General features: G+C 37.6%; 1 protein-coding gene across 3 annotated transcripts; it reads left to right on the plus strand.

Moving 5' to 3' along the window:
• Positions 1–1338: 1338 nt before the first annotated feature.
• On the plus strand, positions 1339–18334 carry LOC104893487 (UPF0235 protein At5g63440). Of its 3 annotated transcripts, XM_048637575.1 has the most exons (8): positions 1339–1601; positions 4736–4850; positions 6611–6764; positions 9965–10061; positions 17274–17362; positions 17439–17507; positions 17669–17756; positions 18038–18334. In XM_048637575.1, the coding sequence occupies exons 1-8, from the start codon at positions 1487–1489 to the stop codon at positions 18067–18069; spliced, it is 759 nt and encodes a 252-aa protein (XP_048493532.1). In that variant the 5' UTR covers positions 1339–1486; the 3' UTR covers positions 18070–18334. The 3 variants fall into 3 exon arrangements, with proteins under 3 accessions (XP_048493532.1, XP_048493533.1, XP_010677892.1); XM_048637576.2 differs by lacking the exon at positions 18038–18334 and having other exon boundaries at positions 1341–1601; positions 17580–17720; XM_010679590.4 differs by lacking the exon at positions 17669–17756 and having other exon boundaries at positions 1346–1601.
• Positions 18335–23467: the final 5133 nt, after the last annotated feature.

The following is a 23467-nucleotide window of genomic DNA, read 5'->3' on the forward strand; positions in this document are numbered from 1 at the left end:
ATCACTACGAGGAGTTTCCCACTGCCTTCGATGAGTGGACTAATCTTCTTCCATTTTAAAATATTGAACTAAGCATACAACACAAGCTAAAAAGTTCCATCAAGCCATTAATTAAGAATCAAACTAAATAAATATGACCCCTAAAAAATAAACTAAATAAATATGATACCATGACACAATACTTCTGTAACAGACAACATTTTATGAATAAAACTTAAAACATTTCTAATCGCATTTGTCCATTAGAAATTCTTATTTCAAACTTCTTGAAAATTATTGCAAACAATCCATGGACCTTCACTAGAAAAACAAATGAATTTTTTTATTCTTTTACAAGAAAATGACCCAAATAACTTTTGCTTCACCATGAATAGTTGAGGTCTTAAGGACTGAAGGTCCCTTTTTGTGACATAATGAATAGGGATGGGCATGGGTCCAGGACCCTACTCAGACTCTATTGAATCCGACCTAATTTAAGGGTGTGGATCCAAGTGATCTTTTTTAGGGTCCGGGTCTTGGTATTTTCGGACCCTCTAAATATTTATTATGTAAATTTTAGCTTTTTATTTTCAAAACAAACTGATTTCCTAAACTAAAAGTCTAATAAAACATACCATTTGAAACCATTTTCAAACCCTAGCCTACAACATCCGACTAAGAGAGACTGAGAGAGAGACTTGGTAGCTCCCGTCTGATGACCTTTTCCATTGAAATTTCAAAGCCCGATTCGCTCTTTGCTTTTCATTTATTAATGTTATTACTTACTGTAAGAGTATGATGAGATGAGTCTGTGAGTTGTGTGACCATTTGGCCTATGTCACTTAATCAACTGTTCAACTTTGTTCCCCCTCTTAGGATAAATTATTTTACATAGAAAATCGTCTCCTTTTTTGTGTGACTATAAAGTGGATTTTTGTTGGATTTAATTCATTTTTACTTTTAAATTTTTGAAAATATATTATACTTCTTTCTTTTCAACATTTACCATTTAAGGTCGTTTCAGAATAAATGTAACACTATTATATTTGGTACTTACTTCTCTATTTATCACATACGTCCTTTTTTCTTTCTCTCTATCTCTCTTCTCCTACCCCTCAAAAAAAAATATCTCTCTTTTTCAAAATCTTGATATCAAGACTTTACATTTTATTTAAAATGAAACGGAAAAAATACTAGAAAAACTAAAAAAAAAGTTCTCAATATACACTTATCAAGTTAAATAGGTCTTGTTCAACCCATACTTGTTAAAATTTTAAGAAGTTTTAATTTAACTTTCAGCAAATAAAGATTAAATTACTCGCGAACTGCTCAACACAACTAGTAACGCTAACGCATAGACAACACTATGCTAAACACTGTAATACCAATCCGGTAATTCGTCCACGTTTGTCAAAGACTAAAAAAGACCACAGAAAAGAGTAGTAGTTTTTCACACTCGCCGGAGCAAAACACCAACTCCCAAGAGGAAGAGAGACAGAGAGAGGAGATGCCGAAGAGGACGACGCACACCTACTCGAGTGAAGATGCAGTACCTGACGGTCCTGACTCTGAGCTCTTCGTCTACTATTGCAAGCATTGCGGTTCTCACGTCCTAATCACTGGTTCTTTCTCTCTCCTAATTAGGGTTGCAATTTCGACATGCTTTATTGCTTTGAATTATTCTGTATTTGTATGCCATTTTTGTTTCAAGAAATTATCTGATATTTTGCATTGTAAGAAAACAAGTTTGTTGGAGATATCTAATTGTTAAGAGAAGCTTAAGGCCTAATAATTAGCTTAATGTCCGAGTTGCGATAGCTTCAATTCATATTGCCTGATTTTCATACCGAATTTGAAATCTTTATGTGTGTCAACACACAGAGTTATCTTCTGTGTTTTTATTAGCGATCCGTTGCGATGACTTAGTTTGTACCTATGCCTCCTTAGTATCATAATTTTATGTGTTGGCTAATTCATATGTGATGTATCATGCTGATACGTACTCGATATGTTTGATACGAGGCTGAGTTGGATGATTGAAGGTGTATAATGAAATAGGAGCCTGATGCCATTTCAATTATGATCCTTTTTATGGCACCTTGATAAAGTAAGCTTCAACTATTTGCAGCCTTCAGATCGTGTTTAAAAACATTGCTTGGCTTAGAATACTAAAACTTAGGTTACTAAAAGGCTGGTATGGCAGCCCATGCGTAAAGAAAAAGGAATATGAGAACAAGACAAAGTTTGACAAAGACCAAGGAGCTCCATTGGAAACCAAAATTGAAATAGACAGCCATTTTAGTCGATAATGGTGGCCAACTGATTTTGGGATCATCAATGTGAAATTTTTGAGTCAAGACTCAAGAGTGGTAATGTCTTGAGTACTTAATAATCACAAATACGTTTGAGAAGTGGGAACGTAATTTTTGGAGGTTTAGGCTAGTTAGGATTCGTGGAGCTTGGTGCCACGTGGTTTATGCGTGCTGCATACATGCAGCGATGATGATATGTCTGGGCAATGGAGTTGGATAAGTAGTTGGCAAGTGTACTTTTTAAAGCTAGTGGGGATGCGATGATTCCCATGACGGATTGACGGTCAACAAGGGAGTTTCAGGCTGAAAAATTAGACTGAATCTAGGAGTGTAAATCTGTTTTGGCTGGTCTCTGAGCTCTAATTTTCAAGAGGATCTAAAAATTAGTTTGTATCTATTTCAATAGGGAGTGGGTTCTTGGGGATTTTTGTTGATAGAACTACGCAAAACAATAATGTGATGTAAGCAGGGAATGTAAATCCTTTGTTTGGTAAGGTTCTTGCTGTTGATTCTAAGGTGTTGGATCTGACAAGATCTGTCTGTGAAGATTATCATTAATGCTCAAAAGGTGTGAATTCATGCGTCCTTTCCATGAAGTCTTTCTCCTCAAAGTAGAGGGGTGCAACAGACTTAGGGTTTCTTCCAATTCAATAGCTTCGGAAGTTACTTTTAGGTTGTAAAGAGGGTGATCACCTTGCTTAAATGAACTTGAAGTTAGTTCACCAACCGTGGTCCGTGGGAGCTCTTGGGACCATATTTCCCATCCATTATAAGTTAAAAAAACACTGTAGAAGAGATCCGTGAGAACTATTGGGTGTTTAATTATAAAAGTCCTTTATAATATATTTATTTTCTTATTTGAAATGTTGTGGTTAGACATGAGGGTTATTTTGCCAAATGGCGCATTATGTTTTTTTAAGTATAGTGATGACCTCTAACATAATAAACGTTTTGCCCCAAAGTATTATCTTGTGGTCTTCTTTTCTCTATTCCTGATTTCTCTTTTATTTCCATTTTCAGTTGTCTCCTTCAGTTCTTATCTCTTTCATCTTCAGTTTCTCTCTCTTTCTATCTCTTCATCTTGTTTTAGTCTTCATCCTCTTCTTCTACTCCCATTTGATTTTTCTATCTACCAGAAGTAGGGAAAGAAACATTTCATTGACTTAACAACAAATTGCATGCCCCCTTCCCCAATTATAATTGCCTTTACACTACCCTCTTACCTAATATTTTCACCATGCCACCTTTTGATTATGGCTCCCACTTTATATATATCCTTTATGGATTTATGTGTTACTTGGCTATGCAATCAACTCAATACTCTACTATGTAATTAACTCTCCCTATTCCCCAAATATCAAAGGGGCGGTGTTTGGGAACTCGTTATATTGATGAAGGTTGGGGCTGGGAAGGGAGAGGGAGGATGATGGGTGAGGATAGGGGCACAAGGGTGGTGTTGGAGAGGTTGAGGCACGTTTGGTGTTCATGAAACAATGCTTGAACAAGGAGAGTGGGAGTCATGAACCTCTTAGAGAAGAAATGGCCGAAGAAATCTAATCATCGAATTGTTGACATTTTGGTCTGAATGTGGCATCAGGTGCCCTTAGGCAAATGTTGTATCATAAGTTGCTTCCTCACAAATAAAATATAAAAGGTTCGTTCTCGTAAAATCGAAATTTGGAATATATTTTCGGGTAAAATTTCTTGACATAATTTTGCATGCTAAGTCAAACATATGTATGGTGGTAAAGTAGTCAATACTTAGCATATTCACATCACTACTGATTCTCAAAATGTTCTTCAAATCGGGGTTCTGACTTTTCAGTATGCATATTTATTCTGATATTGATGTACCACATAATTTACCTGATTGCTAATTCAAAATCTCAATTTAATATGGAAGCTCAATCTGCTATAACATAGCCCCTTCATTTGTTTTGGCTGTTCCACTTTGTCTTGAATTTGCCAGCGCACAACTTTGACCATTAATATATCGAATCATCAATTAGAAAACTATAAAGAGCTGATATATTTAAAACATGCACTGGGACAAGTTCTGTACTTTACATGATAACATAATTGCTTATATGTGTAAAAAAATATATCAAATTAAGATTTATAAATAGTGCACAAAGTTAAAGTGGAACTAACTAAAGAAACCAGAGGAAGTAATGTTAATTTCCAAATATGGCCTCAATTATGTTGTGTATTCAGCTGGTATTGGTATGGAAGCTTCTAATATGTGAGACATGTGCTTTTTAGATGCTCGAGAGTGATGAATAGGCTTCAATTCTTAAATTGTCAGTGTGTTATTATAGGCCAGCCGCCAGGGGTCAAATTCACATAGTAGGATTAGGATTTACAAAGTTCCGATGAATTCTAGGTCATTTTAGGCTTGTTTAATGTGCAATTTGTAATCTGTTACTAAAATATGTTTCTTTAAGATACCCAGTTGCAGAAATTGCCGAAGAGGAAAACTGACAAAGCATATGTACTTGACAAAGAGAAACATCTAGCAAGGCTAAACATCAGTGAAGCCGGGAAAGTTATGCTGAAGCGGTATGGTCAAATTTTCAGAAGCTACTTTGATCTCTCCGTCTATATGTTCTTAGGGTGTCTTGTCATCCACTATATGGATTTTGTCTACTATTGAACTTTGGTTCTCACTTAATTCGATGCATGAGATGTTGAAACAAAAAGGAATCTCGAACCTTGCTCTGGAAGCGTGTGGTAAACAATGATATATCGAGTTACAGAAATGAAATGTAGGGGGAAGCATGGGGATTTAGGAGAGGGTAGAGATAGAGAGAAATAAAAAGAAAGATTCATGTGATGAAGAGAGAGATAGAGAGAAGTAAAACGGCCTAAAATGGTAAGTGTTTCGTTTATTTTAGAACGGAGGAAGTATATTATATGCACTCAGATTATTTAGGACATAGTGTGTTTGGGTAAGGGTTTGCATGCATCTTATATATCTGAAGAATCTCCATCGGAAAAAGGAAAGTGTTCGAACTATTATGGGAAGGAGGGAATCTCACTTCATTCCCTATTACTTCTATTTTTATTTTGAAAAGAGTAAGTAGATCAAAAAACCTTAAAATCTCATATAAACTCATAAATATTCTATTATTGTCATTTCCTTGGGTCCTCATCGGCTCATCCAGAATTTGTACACTTATCAAACATGTCCTGGTGTCCTTATATTTTAGGATATTCTACATCTGCCACATGGATCTATACCCAAGTCAGACACTCGTTACCGTGTCCGAGCATCATATTATTTTTTGCGTGCATTTTTAATGAGTGTCCATATCTTCTTTTAGTAATTTCTTATAACAAAGTTTTGGGATTAAATGTCTCAATTTAGTCAATACATGTATTTAAGCCTAAGTATTGTTGGCTACAAGGAAAAAGGGACAAAGACATGATTTATAGCTCAAACCGGTTGTTACTAAGCTCTTTATTATATCTTATTTCCATCACTAAGAGCTAGAATGAATCAAAAGTATGAACTCGGGAAAGTAATCATATTGTTGTGGCTTTTGATTTTTTTCCCCCTACTATTAAGTTCAGTTAGTTCACTCAGATTCACCATTCTTCGCTCTGGGGTATAATCAAAACGACTCGCTGAACTTTAAGCACCTTTTTATATGTTATGAAGTAAAAGATTATCATCACATTTTGGATCAAGGGTCTTCTGCATAATAATTGGTTGCCATCCCATCATGACTGCATTGTAAAGGTTTGAGTTGATTGTGATGGTAATATTAGACTGTGACTGCCGCAAACCATCCACATTGTCCAGGATAATGTTTTTTTCACATCAGGCGTTAACGTGATTGTGACTGGATCTGCAATTCAGAGTTTGATTAGAACGACCTACCTCTTACTCTGTGCTATTGTAGGTGTAAAGTTGCATACATATAACATTATAACCCCTTTTAACTCACCTTTGTTGTGCCCGTGGGAGCCTCTAGAGGCATTGAGGTAATGTTGATGTTGAGGTTATGCACTAGAATTGAGGTTATGAGGCACAATTCCTAATTTGCCTGAAGACCAAAATCTAGGACCAACTTGCTTGTATATTAGAAATGCTCGAGACTTCCCCTCAAAAGAAAAAAAGAAATGCTCGAGACTTGTATTGTACTTTATTACCTTTTTCTCGCTCCTTTGTGTTGGAGTAAAGATGAGCAAAGATGCTTTCAATTATCATGCTGTATCCAATTTCTGATCTGTATTGCCACATTAATGAATGTTATTGTAGAAAAGTGTACTCCCTGAATGATTTTTGTTTTGTTTCATATTGTGGTTCTTTTCAGAGGAGAAGGGAAGCTGGAGAAACAGTACAGAATGAATTGTTTAGGTTGTGGGCTTTTTGTTTGCTATAGAGCTGAAGAAGATCTGGAACATGCATCTTTCATATACATAACTGATGGCGCACTCAGCACTGTTGCTGCTGAAACCAACCCACAGGTAGTGATAGTGATGTGAAAGAGTTTTAATATCCTTTCATGTGCTTTGCTAACTGAAATACTGCTAAGAATTTACTTATCTTAGTGACCGAAACAGAGGTACTACTGATAGAAAAAGAGATTAAGGGACGAAAGACAAGAATTAAGAAGAAAACAAGTAAGATATGACTGAATTAGTGCTAATCAAGGTGATTAAGTACCAATTACAACCTTGCCAATCTTTTGATAGGAATGGCACTCTTCCAAGCTAAAACCACATATATCTCTCCGCAATTTTCAACATGCCTTCTCCCTCTCTGATTTGCCTTATTTATAGAGTTTCTACTTTGACAAACTAACTTTCTTCTTCTACAAGCTACTAACAACTTAATAATAGTGCTAACTATTGAACTGCCTCTACCTCTTGATGAATTAAAAAGTAATATCGTTGTTAGCAGATGCTTAACAAATACGGGTCGATCCTATAGGGAGACGAGTTCTATTAATTTATGTTCAATTAACTTTAACTATTTTAGGTAAAAGAGTGTCGAGTTAATGGTAACTAAACTAATAACATCTAAATCAAAATATGAAAGTAAAATAATTAAAACCTTGGGCATTATTGTAGTTACACCAATCCAACAATACAATGTAATTCAATAATAGATAGATGAACGGACAAATAATTAGAGCCCTTGTTAATCCTACGGTTGGGTTCAACGCTCTTAGACCAATATATGCAGTCAGTCTCTAACATAATTAGATCTACCCATTGTAATAAACATTTAATGAGTACGATATTTCGGTTCTAACTCTTATTACCTATGTGATAATCCATGATATCTTGCAATTACATGAATTAAACAATAATAATAAATCACTTGGAATCATCCTAATCTTACTCCAAATATTGAAAAGAAATACAAAGCATAAATATGAGGTATAAACATGGCTTCCCTTACTTAGCCATAGAATTAGACTACTCATTCATGGTGATGAAGAACGTTGATAAATTCATTGAAATATTCATAATCATGAAATTAACAAAGCAATAACAATTAATAATACCTTGAGTTTGAAAAAATGAGGAAAGAAATAGTCTTGCATAAACTTGAATGAAATTGCAATCTATGATTCTCGAGAGCAAAATAAGAAAACAAATGAAATAAGTGTTGAAATATGAGATGTCTTAGTTCAACTCTAAAATTCTTATTTATACTAACAACTAGTAAAGAATTATTTTAAAATACTTCCTCCGTAATGAAATAAGTGCAACAAACTGCCTTGGCACGAACTCTTAGAGAGAATTTGGTAATTGCGTTTTAGGTGGTGTATTAGGGGAGGAGGAGAGAGAAGATTACCTAATCAAACACCACCTTACTCACTTCCCACCAAACCAAACACTATCGACCACCACACCAACCACCACCTTCACCACCGACAACCACACCAACCACCTCCTTCACCACTGAAAAATGTTGACCACCACACCAACCACCTTCGCCGAGCCAACTACCATCACCTCGTCACCACAACATCGTCACGCCCACACCAACCACATTCACCACCGCCATTTCACCCAAAACTTTCTAACCTAGAATGTGACCCCAAAAATCGAACTCAGAATTCAACCCCAAAATTTAACCAAGCAAATTGAACCCCAACACCAAATTTGAACCAAAACACCAAATTCGAAAACCCAGAAATTCCAAAACCCCAAATTCGAAAAACCTAAATTCGAAACCCCAAATGTGGAAACTCCAATTCGATAACTCCAAATTCAAAAACCCCAATTTCGTAACCCACAAATTCAGAACTAAGAATTAAACGCCAATCCACGAATTCGAACACAAACGAAGTAATAGGAGTAAGAAACGAAGTAAGAGAGGAAGACGAAGACTGAAAGAGGTTGAGAGAGTGAGAGGAGTGAGCGAGAGAGGAGAGAGGCGGCGAAGGTTGGTGGTGGTGAGAGAGGCGAAGGTTGGGAGAACACCGGAGTGAAGAGAGAGAGAGAGGCCAAGGTTGATGTTAGTGTTGAAAACAAGATGGGTGGTGATGATGAGTGGTGGTGTGGAATCATTAAGTTTAATGAAATTGTGTTGAAAATGTAATGAAAATTAGGATGTTATAATTAGATTATTATTTTCTTAAATAATGTCATTTTTGTACTTTTGCTGAAAAAAGCTTAATAAAACAAGTTCCAACTTGTTGCAGTTTTTTTGTTACATTCCAAAACTACAAAGGTTGCACTTATTTCGTTATAGAGGAAGAAAAATATTTAACAAAAATAATAAAAGAAAATGTCAGCAACCCGCCCTATAGTGCGGGATCATTTGCCCAATCAAGTGGCGCTTTGACGACCTCCCAAAAAGTGCAAAAATTTGTCCACCTAATTGGGCGGGTCTTCCGTGTTGCGATTTGACAGTAGTGTGAGACTCTCATTATACGGCAATACAATCAACTTCTTCGCACTATAGGGCAACTCTATCCGTGTGAGGTGGTGCAAGGTCCCTAAGTGTTGGAAAAGACCTTTAGGCCCTTTCTTCATTCTCGCAACTCTATGAGGCCTCGGGAATCATCGGGACATGCAGAATCTTCTCATGGAGCTGACATAAATACGAACTGAGGAGTTTTGGAGCCTCCGGGAGAAGATTCTGCATGTCCCTTATTGATTCCCGAGGACTCGGTGAATTGTGAGAATAAAAAATGGGCCTAAAGGTCTCTTTCCAAGACTTAGGGACCTTGCACTACCCCACCGGGTGAGAGTTGCCATATAGTGCGAAGAAGCTGATGGTTTCGGGCTGTCTAATGATAATCCCACACTACTTGCAACATGGAACACCCGCCCGATGTGGCGGATCTGCATTGTGCCATTAGGAGGACTGGTTTTTGCACTATTTGAGAGGCGGTTGAAGTGCCCAATCGGGCAACGATCCCATTGGATCATAGCAAATACCTGCCTATGATCTATTCTGCGTTATGCAATATGTTATTAATGAGCCTGAATATAAAAAAAACTGGCCATCATGTACAACTAATTTTCCCTCTCATGTGAATAACAAGTGCTACCATTTTGGTAATTTATTTGATTGATCTATATAGCACCTACACCAACACACAGTGTTTACTTAACTTTGGTTGAATATGTGATTCTTGCATATACTGATGCTGTATCTTCTACTTAACATCTTCAATTTGGGAATATATTTCTTTTGTATACAGGATGCTCCTGTGCCACCATGCATATCACAATTGGAAGGTGGGCTTGTTCAGGTTGCAATAGAAGTAGAAGACCGTGCATCACGTTCAGCAATTACAAGTAAAATATCATCTTTTTTCACTTGTGATTGTTTTTTATTATATTTGACCATTTTGTCTTACCTTGTTGCGATCTGTTTTCTTCATCCCAACTAGTATGATATACTTCATCCATTCTTTTTCTGTTGCAACATATGGCTTGGGCACAATTTTTAAGGAAATGATCAAAGGTAGTGGGGTTTGGCAAAAAAAAACCCATGTGATTTGTTGGTGGGTAATCAATGATGGATTAACGGTAGACTTCATAAGGGCAGTAAACTGGGTAGCTTTTGTTACCAAAAGAGATATGTTGCAATAGGTACGATTGATAAACTACTTAAAATGAGAAGGTCCCACTAATTTTATGTTATTTCTTTATTTGTGAGAGGCCCAAACAATGATTAAAAAACATTTCTCTCACCCACGCCTCAAAGCTGAGGCCCACAGCCCACTTACTGCAAAAAAATTGCCACACTGCCAACTACCAATAAAAAAATTAGAAGTCAAACAAAACTCCTAAAAACTCTCTGCTGGTCAGAGTATATCAATTAATATGGGACGTAGGTAATATGAATGTATGGTTTACTTGAAGCCCCCCCCCCCCCCCCCCAATATATGTAAACCAAATTCTCTACTTGATTATTTTAGTTTGCGGCTTTGAGGGTTCTCAAATTAACTACTTCATGAAAGAAATTTATGCTAAAAAGATTTGTAAGTGGGTATTTTTTAAAAAGAAGGATGTTTAGGGATAATTTTTGTATTATTAGGATGTGTTTTTTTGGGTCTTTTTTAATGGTATGGAATGGTATCACATCCATTCTAATGTTTGGTTGGGCTTTTTTAAGGTAGAATGTCATACCTAAAGGTTTCTACCTCCATTTCATACCCCTCGAAGCCCATACTCTCCTACCCCCCCCTAAGTTTCCATCTCCATTCATCCCTAGTATCAAACCCTGATTAGGAGAGAAAAGCTTTCAAACCTAGCCGTCTTCCTTTTGTATTTTCCGGTGATGTTGGACTACCTTATCATCTTTAGTCATGTTCGATCACCTTCATCATCTACTGCGACGTCCGATTACATTCAATTTTCCGGTGACTAATATTCTGAAGCAACAAATTTATGTTTTGCTTTTTTTTTTTGGGTTTTCATTCACATCTTAATCTTTGCTTCAAAGGTTAATCTTTTAGCATACTTGCTTTATGTCGTTCATCTTTTCGTCATTTTTGCTTTTGGTTGTTTTATGTTGATATAATTGGTTTTCTAGTATTTTTTTTTTTTTATTTAAAAACAAATTTGTTTTACATGTTTTGTTTCCCAGATTTTTCTTTTTGAAAAATATGTTCAAGTGGTTTTTTTATTTTGCTTGATTTCTATATATTTTATCTTGATAAACTTTTTTGTTTTTCAGATTAGAGTGGTTTATCTAATGTGCAATTTTTTTTTCATTTCATTGTTTTTTGTGTTAGTTTACACGTAACAACCTCTCAAAAAAATTTACATATACCAAAATTTTTAAAAGGATAAAAAGTTGCAATTGTTCTATAATTCAAAAGATACTTGTATAAAATATGAGTAATCAAAATCAAAACTTAACCTATAATGATGTAATCCATTCCAAAAGTGAACCAAACAACATAAATGAATATAGTATCCATTCCAAGATTGAACCAAACAATTTTACATTGGTATGGGGATCTCAATCCATACCACCTTGGTATGAATATCCATACCATTATATTCCAACTTAACGAACCAAACAGGCCCTTAGTATTAGGAGCTAGGGTTGTCAATCTTGTACTGTCCATTTTGAGTTTTTGGTGGTCGGAATAGTGTACACTTTCTTATGAGGGGCAAGTTAGGACTTAGGAGTCACGGGTGGAATATTGTGACTTTGAGTGTGCGGTGTGTCTAGTGGGCACAAGTGAGAGTTTAGGTTAGGCAATGAATAGAACTTACACGAGAGCACTTTTTTGAAAACATCATATTAGCAACTATAGGTCTCGATGTTGATTCATCTAATTCTTGCCGACTTTAGTGCTTACTAAAAGAGAGTCTTTGAGTGGTTAATGCTCCCACAAAGAGGCTTATTCGATTCTATTAAAAGTGTCTACAACGAAGCGTACGACTCATATAGAAGTCCAAAACTTAACTAATCCACACCAATGGTGAACATACAAAATTGGTCCTAAAATAGAGTGCGAGAATACAACATTCGTTTCAAAACGGCTCTCAAAAGACAGAGTGCAAGTTTCTAAAAGCTCGAGGCATTTCCAACTCGAGGAAGGCATTTTGGAAGTGTTTTGTCGACTCGACGCTTTCTGGCGTTTCCGAGCATATTTTGTTTGCATCACCTCTAAATGTTACCCCCAGTCTATTCCGTGCTTTTTATACCTAACAAGCATTGCTTAAAAGCTTATGAAGCATAAAATATCAGGTATATATAAGGCTGGGAGAACGCATTCTAAAATTCTCTCTCTTGAGATGTCGACATCCTAGTCAACTTGCAAAACAAAAGCAAACGTTGCTAAGTCTCTTCTTCCAGTCTTCACTTCGTCTAACCTAGAACTTTGGTGCTTTCAGTTTGTTGCTTTTAGTGTTGGATTTCAGCCTCTTGTTGTTGTCGTGCTTGTTGGAGGTTATGGATGCAAGTTTTGGCTCGTTTGTTGAGGTTGCAGATTTGAGCTCCTAAGTCGATACAACTGTACTTTCCAAATTCGTTTGATTATGTGAATTTGGCTACCTATTCTGAGTCTCCTACCTTTTCCTTAGTTGCTTTGCTTTGCTAGGTACGTGCTGTGCAATATCTTTCAGCTTGCAAAGGTACAATATCCTAATGGGTCTGAATTCACTACCCTTCTAAGGGATTGGATCTTTGGAAAATATCTTGCTTATACCCCTCTCTAGTGGAGAGGAAGAGACCTTTGTTTTATTTCTCTTCTTTTTACACAAATAGTGTTTGACTTTTGAGGAGATAAGGCTGCCATCCTTGAACCAAAAATGAGCCCTATATGAGTCATTGCCATGGTCACGTGGAGGAAGTCTTTACTAACCACCAATATATCTCACAGCGTCTATCACCTAATTTGATATTTACATTTTCCACCACATACGATTGGTGGAAGTTGACAACTATCATGCTGCCACTATGTCGAAACAATATTAACTCAAATCTTCTTATCTATCATCCATTCATGAAAAAATGAGTGGCATGTCTATCTACCGTGATATTATCCTCCTGCCCATCGACCAAGATGTCCACATTCACGGGTATTAGTTGTTTGTGCTTCTTTATCCATTGCATACATCATCTTGGAGAATGCAACCTTGAGTGGTCGTAGCTCCCTTTACCTAGTTCAACACGATCTTATAAACTTGATTTTGCAGTCACAACCATTTATGTTTACATTCGTTGAGACTATTCATTCACATAGATTTAGATGAAAGCATATGTATGCTTGAGATGCTGCAATTTCCACTCTCGCCGACTGTCTGAAACTCTTCTTGATCTACTTCCATTGTCTATTATCCTCCATCTTTACTTTGATGTCCGTTTATAATGCGCAAGCAAATCTTAGCACCTTTTGCTATATATGACCTCTGCTTCTCATAATTTACACAGTTTGACTTCCAAACTTACCAATCCAGAACTTTCATCTTTAATTTTTAATTATCAATATGCAAAAAAATTGTACAAAAAGTTACATTTTGACATTTTATATCGAGAAGAATCTAATAATATTCTGACTATATTTTTCCTTATGATTCACAAAGGATGGTTAAAGTGGAGCATTTGATAGTGCTAAAGTTCATAGTATGTAGATTAAAAGAAAACGGAGGGAGTACATGGTTATCATGTTTGCTTAAAGTTTGTTGTTTAGCTATCATATGTATAATTATTGCTGCATGATAACATGAAAATGTCAACTTGTGTAGCATCCCTAGTGGCATCTTAGTTTTGAGGTTTGCCCGGTTGAATCTTCGTCGCACCTATAAGCATCATGAACAGAACTAAGTTATTTAAGCAAATTATCTTCTTCAGCCAAGATGGCTTAAATCGTGGTCCTGGTTATGTCCGCTTGCTTTACAATCTCATAAGAGTCGGGTTCTCTCAGGCTCATAATTACTAACTAGGCATGCCAGTGAACCTGACTGGCATGTGGAGTGACTGATAGTTCACAGGCTATGTCGTGTTGGGCCAGCCATCCCCAGTTTTGACCCACATCCCAAGCTGTGAAGGCCCACAGGTCACTATCTACACAATTTGTTATTCCCTCTGATATGATGCGGGTGTAAAGGGAAATTTGAACTTAAATTGTTTGGTGAGATCTTAATATATTTTGTTTTGCGCAATTCTATAAGTCAAGACTATTATATGGTATACTTTGTAGGTTTAAAGTTACGATACCCCGTATAATATTTGAATTTAAAAATTGTGATTTTATTATCTAGTGCAAATCAGGTCCATTTTCTTCAGTTTTGTCTGTTCTGAAATTCTTGATAATATTAGGATTCAAATCTAGGATATTGGGTGTCAAAGATCTGGTGTACTTTTTAGTTGGGGATTTGCTGTGGGATTCAATTTGTTCCTTTGAAGCACCATCCGGGTTTTTTTTTCCTGTTTTTAGATTGGTCATAAATTTACTGGAGTATATTTGATTGGAATTTAACAGCTCAAGTTTGGCGTAAAATTGAAAAGTTTATAGAACACTGAGGTGTTTTCTATTAAGTTACTGTGGTTTGTTTAGGAGGCTTACACAGGGCACATCGAATCTAATGTTTTGCTGCTGAAAATTGGGACCATGGAACAGACAAGAATTTCGACACGGTTAAAATATTTCATTCGCGGTGTTTCGTGTTAGTTTTACCATTAATGAGATTACTATATCTAATAGTGCTTCTAATTATATGGTGGAGACACTTGGATTGGAGACAATGGAACATCCTAACCCATATGATGAACTAGATAAGGGGTAAGGGGAACTCATCAAGTCATGGTTAATTTTTGCCTTGGTAAATTTGTAAATGTGGTATGTTGTGACATTGTTCTTATCGATGAACACTGTAAGGTACTTGGAACTCAAGTAGGGGTGAGCACAACCGGGTACGCGGTCAAAATTTCGGGAACTAAACCCGGACCCAATCAGAATCGGTTCCTAAAATTTGGAATCGGAATTGGAATTGGTTGGACCAAGTCCTCCTTCAGAATTGGTTGGACCAGTTCCAACACCAGGTACCCGGTTATGTGGAAGTGTGATGTGATGTCGATTTTAACTAGAGGTGACTTTCTAGAATTGATTTTGGAATCGGTAGGAACCTATTTTAGTATTCGGTATACGGTACCCAATGGCATTCAATAGCTGAATTGTTTTATTGTTAAGTTTAATAAAGACTAAAATAAGAACCATAGCATGTATGTATTAGTGTCCCTTGATATAATTTCAACCAAACTTCTATTGACGAGCTAATGAGTTTTAAGACTAAATTATTCATCATACATAAAAGTTTCCACTATGTACATAGTTCGATACCTGGTTTCATCAAGTATCTAGATTTACCGGATACCCACTGGGTAACGGGTCCAAAATCTTACTACCCGGAATCGGAACCACTTGCAACCGGGTCCTCACATTTGGACCCAGACCCTTAGTAGGACCAGTTCCAGTTCCGGATCCACCAGGTCCAACCGGTTCTGGGTTTGGAACCGGATACCCGGTTTTTCTGCTAACCCTACTTGGAAAACCTTGGGCTAAAAGGTAGAAGAACATTTATGTTGATGATTTGTATAGGTGATGGCTGGTAATTTAAGGGCTAAGTTTGCATCTTAAACTTCACCTACTACTCCTAATACTCGAGATGACGAGCATGTGAAACCGACCAAGCTGAAGAGGAAGCCAAAGTGGAAGAGAAAGTTCAAGAAGAGGAGAGTATAGAGGAAGACTTGTTGCGTCTTTAAATCAACCTACTTCTATGATGACGAGCATGTGAAACTGACCGGGACGAATAGGAAACAGAAGTGGAAGAGGAAGTGCAGGAAGTAGATAATATAGCGAGAAGAGGAAACCAAATGAAAAATTACTTTTATCTAAACCCAACAACACCTAGTCAAGAAGTTGAATCAATTTTGATCTATGTTCATCTTTTGGCTTGGTTTCATGTCATACTATTGCATATATGGAGGATGATGGGCCTCGAAGAATTGTTTGGGAGGTTAATAGAACTACTGATATACTCTTAATTGTATCCCCCGTCCATGATTTATATTTGTTCTTGATCCAAAGCTAACTAGGGGACAGCAGAACCATTCTTGAAGAAGGTTAGAATGAGGTGTGTGCAAAAGCGAAGTAAACTTAATTATTTGGTTGGGCCTTGTAATATTTGGATTGGGTAATTTTACAAGTAAATACTCCTAATGGTTTATTTTGTGGGTTCAAATATATAGTGGCATGTGTAATATTTTATTATTTTCTTGGGTCGATTCCTTGTTTCCTTTTTAGTGTTTATATACAGGGGTCATTGTTTTTCATTTCTCTGTAGAGAAAACGAAACTAAGATTAAACCGTTTGTGAACTCACAAAAGAAACACCACTAACACAACCCAAAGAACCACTCATCAAGGCTACAACAAGCTTAGGACAGCTTGTTATACAACCTACTGCAATATTTGTTCGTCTTGTTGATTGGCGATTCATTTACCTGCAAGAGTTTGGGATCTGTCTCCTTTATTTATTTTTACTTTTACTTGGGTCTATCCAGATCCATATCACCCTGCGTCCCACAATGTCATATACAATTCCATTTGATGGATGACCTGATGTACTTTTCACCTTTCACTTCCGAGTTCAAATCAATCCTCTCTATTCCATCAACTCCTTTTTCTCTCTCCATCACTCTCTTTTCTTAACTTCTCTCTGCCCACTTCAGTTGTAATCTATTTTACTTCTAATTACCTTTCTTTCCTCTTATTTGTCAAGACACCTACCAGATCCTATTCTTAACCTACATTCTAGCTTTAATAATCAGCCAAACCCTATGAAAAACATTGTGGGACACAGGGAGTCTTTCATTAAATAGTGCTTGACTGTGCCAACATGAGTGCAACATGATGTGCCTCTGCCCTCTAGTTAGAGATTGATTATGACATCTGCTTGGTTTATCAAGGGTTGGTTTTATCATTATAGCTGGCTCTATTGCAGGATCAGGCACTGATCGGTTTTATTTGTTGGTTGCCTACAGGAGTTAATGCTGATGATGTAAGAGTAGCCGTAGCTGCACCTGCTGCACGCGGGGAAGCAAATAATGAGCTTCTGGAATTCATGGGGAAGGTATAGAATATCTTGATACTAATCTTACTGCCAATGCTGTATGAGGATGAGCCTCATCAAAGGTTCTCTTGAACAGGTTTTGGGTCTTAGGTTGAGTCAGATGACTCTTCAGAGAGGATGGAATAATAAATCAAAGCTCCTTGTGGTTAGTCAATTTGTATTTGTTCTGTACTTTGAGTTCCGCATTCTATTTGTTCTAATATTTACAATTTGCTAGACATGGGTGTTGATGGTTCAAGGAGAGTTCCTGTTTGTTTTGGGTGTATAAGAACACATGGCAATTACTGATATAGAAGCTGAATGCAGCAGCTCTGCTACCAGTTGCTAATCGCTCTTTTTAATGGACTGTCGGATATAAAAGAACTGCATTTCTGCAATCATAATGATATTGATGGTATATGTTTGAACCCCTCTTACCTTGTCCTAGATGGGAGCCTTGTTTCAGATTGTTCTTTGAATATACAAGTCTTCGTGGTTTTGTGCGGACTGCGGATGGAAGGGGTTTTGGGACATGCAAATTTACAATGAACCTAGTTTGATATTCGTCAAAGTACTAGTGTTTCATTGGGGCATTGATTTTGGAACATGATTTCGTTACAGAAAGGCTTTGTTTAGAAGTATTGACTCCTTTTTTTCCCCTGAAAAACTATTCTAAAGAATTTAATTTTGACTTAGGTGGAAGATCTCACCGCAAGACAAGTATATGAGAAGCTATTGGAAGCTGTTCATCCATGAGCAAGTTGGCAGTCTTGGCACCCTCACTGAAGTGTATTCTAATGTATGCCATTGGCAATTGTACAATATTCTTACAATGATACTTTTAGGCTTCAAATACGATTTTTTAGCACAAGTTTGTTCTTGGGGTTGTGTGAGGCTATAACATGGTTTCTGGTCCATATTCACGGCAGAGTGCTTTCAACGAGACACTTTCAGCTCTCTGGATTTATACTGGAAACAACTCTTGCACTTGAACTATTGTTTTTGCATCTCTTGTCAAACTGCATTAAAAACAATATATGCCTGTGTGTATGAAACGTGAAATCTACAATAATTATCGACTCCCTCTAACCACCACAAATAACTACAGCCATACTTGATCCCTACTACACCCCCACACCCTTTGCACTCACCACCTCCACCTCTACCTCTGATCTATCCTCACTGCAGCTGCCACTACTCGTTATGCCTCCACCAAAACATCCATTGACGTGCCACTGCCACCTTTGTTATCACAACCCCTACCATAAAAAATACAACCTCAGCAACTACCACACCATAACCCATGCTACCCCTTGAGCTTTTGCCACCACGACTGAAGATGAAACCATCCACAATAAACCGTCATCAAATCTAAATCTAAACCTCAAACTTGCAAGCCAAATCAACCATGAGCTTTTTTTGACTTGGGCAACTCATGTTTGCTGTTACCTCCTTTATGTAATTAAATAGGAAATTAGTCCTTGGAGTAAAGGATACATAATATTCTCATATAAATTTGCAAGGTCTATCAATTTTCTTCAATTAATGAGCTTAATATGAACCGATTTGAGTTTTGCCTGCTAAGTATTTGAACTACAGTTTTAAGCTTGAATTTGGCTTGTTTATAAATGAATTGAATTTGAATCAAGCTTGGAGCGTAAGAGAAGAAAAAAAAGTTGTTATAACGGACGTGCGAGAGAAACAAATTATGAATGCAAAAACCAATAAAAACAGACAACAAATTTACGTGGTTCACCAATTTGGCTACATCCACGGCAGAGAGAGGGAGAATATTTTATTATGAGAAGAAACCAGATTACAGAGAGAACATAGTGTTTTTCGTAGTGTAAAAGATAGGTTAAAATAACCTATTTATACTAAACGGATGAAAACGCGTAAAACGCGTTATGCTCAAGTCGCCTGTCCTGCGCCCGCGGGGTATCGCCCGCGCCCGCAACCGATGCTCCCCATTCTCACGGACTTTCTGTCTGCCCGCGGGATCGACCCTGCGCCCACGGGATTTCGGGCTGCTGCACATCGACGAATTCCTTCGCCCGCGGGATCGAGCCTGCGCCCGCGGGTTTCCGAGCTTGGCTTGAATACAAGAAATCTTTTACAAATCTCCACCTTGACTTAAATTCTCTCACAATAACCAGAAAACCAGATGCATTGCTCACAACGCCCAGAATCTCCCAAACACCAGATTTGTCCCAACAGACAACCAGACCAGATTAGTCCCTAAGGATCCCATAATTGCCCCCATATGAGTCTCACCCAATCTCGCCAAGATCGCTGACCACTCATCATGAACGACCCGGTCTCACAGCCTATGAGACCCATGTTGCGCATTCACCCAAAGCCCAACTTATTACTCGTCGGAAATCAAATCGTCTTCACTGAACTGCAAACACACTAGCTCCACCTTAATCAAGACGAGCCAGTACCCTGCCAGTTGCTCCAACTAGAGCTATTTGCACTTACGTCTAAGTACCCAAAATAAATCACCCTTGGCGCAGGGGAACTTCCGTCGAAGTTCTTCTATGCTCGCGCCGGAGCACTCCATCCCGTTCTCACTGGAACGCAGGCAACTCCTCCTGGAGTTACAATCTAGCTACCTCTTGGTGACTTCTTGCAGAATCACCTCTCAACCCAACACTCCCTGACAAAGACATGTCGCTCGAGACCCCATAGTTATAAGCCGGCACACAAGTATCGATAGAACCGAACCTTATCATACCAATATGCTGCTGAGAGACCCTCGGTTGTTCTTCTTGATGACCCTTAGTTTCAACCAGTTGCGTAGAAGTTCCCACAAACTCTACCTCATTGTTGACACTCTCATCCTCAACCCAAGTAATACTCCCAAACCCGGTTTTTGGACTCATTTCCGTTGACTCTGACCTCTCAACCTGTGAAGAAGCCCCCATAAGCTCCACCTCACACTCAAGACCATCACTTGTCAACTCAGAATGTAGCTTCAACTCAGATAACGTAGACCCTTGCAACACATACAATGTCTCCCGTTTAATCCCTTTCAGAATCATCTTCGAACCCCTGTAGACATACAACCCTCCACCCTCACCTTTGAAACTGAACCCTTTCTTGTCTAACAAACTAAGTGAAATCAGATTCTTTGTGACCTGTGGAACATGCCTAACATCATTCAAAGTACAAACTTTGCCATCACATGTCCTAATTTTGATGGACCTTATACCAACTGTCTTACAGACCTCACTGTTGGCCATAGTAACACTTCCATCAACCTGTTTATAGTTCATAAACCACTCCCTGCACGAACACATATGACAAGACGCTCCAGAATCTAAAACCCACACATCCCTACAATGTGACTGACTATTAGCTACTAGGGCCAGATCTTCCTCAGAATCACCTCCAGTTTCTGCCAAAGCAGCAGAACCTTCATTCTTGTCCTCCTGCTTCTTTTTCTTAGGACACTCCCTTTTCCAATGCCCCGTTTCCTTACAGTTTTTACAGACATCACTAGATTTAGGACCTCTAGAAAACAGTTTCCTGGATTTTTTCCCCGAATTCTCCTGTCCATTACTACTGGCTACTAATCCAGCAGCCTGATCGACTGTACCTGTACCAGACGCCTTATGACGAATCTCTCTAGTATGCAGAGAAGATCTTACTTCTTCTAACTACAGACTATCTTTACCAACAATAAAGGAATCCACAAAATTCTCATATGATATAGGCAAAGATACCAACAATATTAAAGCAGCATCCTCATCATCTACTTTAACATCAATATTTCGCAGATCTAGCAAGATGGTATTTAACTTATCTAAGTGATCTCTTAGAGACGTACCTTCCTGCATACGCAGGCTGAACAGACGTTGCTTCAAAAGCAACTTGTTGGTTAGAGATTTCGTCATGTATAAACTCTCTAACTTCAACCACAGACCAGCAGCAGTTTCCTCCTCCGCAACTTCAGTAATTATGTCGTCAGACAGACACAACATAATTATTGAATGCGCTTTTTCCTCCAGAATTTCCATCTCAGCGGTAACTGAATCCGTTGCCTTCTTGGCCAACGGTGCGCACAACCCCTGTTGCTTCAGTAAAACCCGCATCTTGATTTGCCACAGACTAAAACTATTCCTCCCTGTAATTTTTCAATTTTGACATTCATCCCAGACATCTTTCTCACATAGATCGATCACCAAAGCTCTTGATACCAATTTGTTATAACGGATGTGAGAGAGAAACAAATTATGAATGCAAAAACCAATAAAAACAAACAACAGATTTACGTGGTTCACCAATTTGGCTACATCCACGGCAGAGAGAGGGAGAATATTTTATTATGAGAAGAAACCAGATTATAGAGAGAACAGAGTGTTTTTCGTAGTGTAAAAGATAGGTTAAAATAACCTATTTATACTAAACGGATGAAAACGCGTAAAACGCGTCATGCTCAAGTCGCCTGTCCCGCGCCCGCGGGGTATCGCGCGCTCCCGCAGCCGATGCTCCCCATTCTCACGGACTTTCTGTCCGTCCGCGGGATCGACCCTGCGCCCACGGGATTTCGGGCTGCTGCACATCTACGAATTCCTTCGCCCGCGGGATCGAGCCTGCGCCCGCGGGTTTCCGAGCTTGGCTTGAATACAAGGCATCTTTTACAAAAGTGAATAATATTTTCCCTAATCAGGGCATGAACTGAAAAGAAGGAAAGATTTATATTATCTCTCCTTTCGACCAAAGTAGTTCCTTTCTTCCCTTTTACAATAAAAAATTCATATATATTTGGCTTGTTTACAAATGCTAGATTAAAAGAAATTAGAAGGGAATTTTGAGCATACTATTCTCTCTTACCACTGTTCTTCATCCTTTTCCTCCCTTTTATTTCCTCATAAACAAAGGAAAAAACAAAAGAAAATATTATTGTTGGAGTTCCACTTCGAAAGTATACTATTATTAAAAAATGCTAATATGTAGTAGTTTAGATCTTTTGTTATGAAGTCTTTGTTTCTCACTATTTCGCGACACTTTAATTTTTACATTTGCCAATGCACAATTTGATCATGAATTTTTTATCACTAATTTGTAGAAACTATAAAAATCGTTGTTTTGGAAATATAAATCGAGACTAATTTGCAGAATAGCATTTATTAATATTTCATACCCCAGTAAAAGAAATTATTGTCCAAATTTATAAGCAAGTATCAAGACAAAAAAAAGAAGCTAAAAAGGAATATTTATAGGTCGTCGGAAAAGTTTCCCGGCAATCTTTTGTGGGTTTCTCTCTGTGGTTAACACTCTAAAGTCCGACAACATTGTTGTAACACTCCACAAGTGTAAGACTAAGTAGTATTCAATGTAGTTTGTAGAAAGCCGGTTTAGTCTCTCTACCAATTACCATTCTTGGGTTTGTGGAATAAATTGTTATGCACTAAATTGTAAGAATTTGGGTTTGTGGAATTGTGGGATTAACTGTTATGCAGTGCATCGTAAGAATTTGCTCTAGTCATAAACAAGTACATGGATATCATTGGAAAATGACTCGAACTTCTACCATCAAAATAATCAAACTCGAAATCCTATCGATGATCACTTTGCCAAACCGAACAAATTTACCTATGACAGGATCTAGTCTAGTACATTTCTTGTACTCACTAAATTATGATAAATTCTAACACCTTATATAAAACTAGTTTCTAGAGCCGAATTACGTCACGAGTAAATATATATTTCATCTATTGATATTTTACTTTACAATTATAACATCAAATATTACTTGATTGAGTGGTTAAGGATTTTAATATATATGCTTGTGATCAAGGGGTCGAATAAGCATTTACTATATATATTTTTAGAGAACGTATTGTGTCGGACTCGTCCGACACAACATTCTCATCGGACGAGGCACGAGCGCGTTAATAAAGACTGAAAAATTAAAAAAAAAAAACAAAAACAACAGCTTCATCCGCTTCATCCGCCATTGTTCAAAAACAAAAACAACGCCAAAATATTGTACAAATCCACTTTCTCCCTGCAATTAAATCTCATTTGAACATTCCACTTCTCAAATCTAGTTAAAGCAAGAATGTCAACCGAAGATTCGAATTCACAAATCGGAAGTTCATTACAAATTGATCTAAG

The sequence above is a fragment of the Beta vulgaris genome, chromosome 5 (genome assembly GCF_026745355.1).
Source record: "Beta vulgaris subsp. vulgaris cultivar EL10 chromosome 5, EL10.2, whole genome shotgun sequence".
In the NCBI taxonomy this organism is placed as follows: Eukaryota; Viridiplantae; Streptophyta; class Magnoliopsida; order Caryophyllales; family Amaranthaceae; genus Beta; species Beta vulgaris.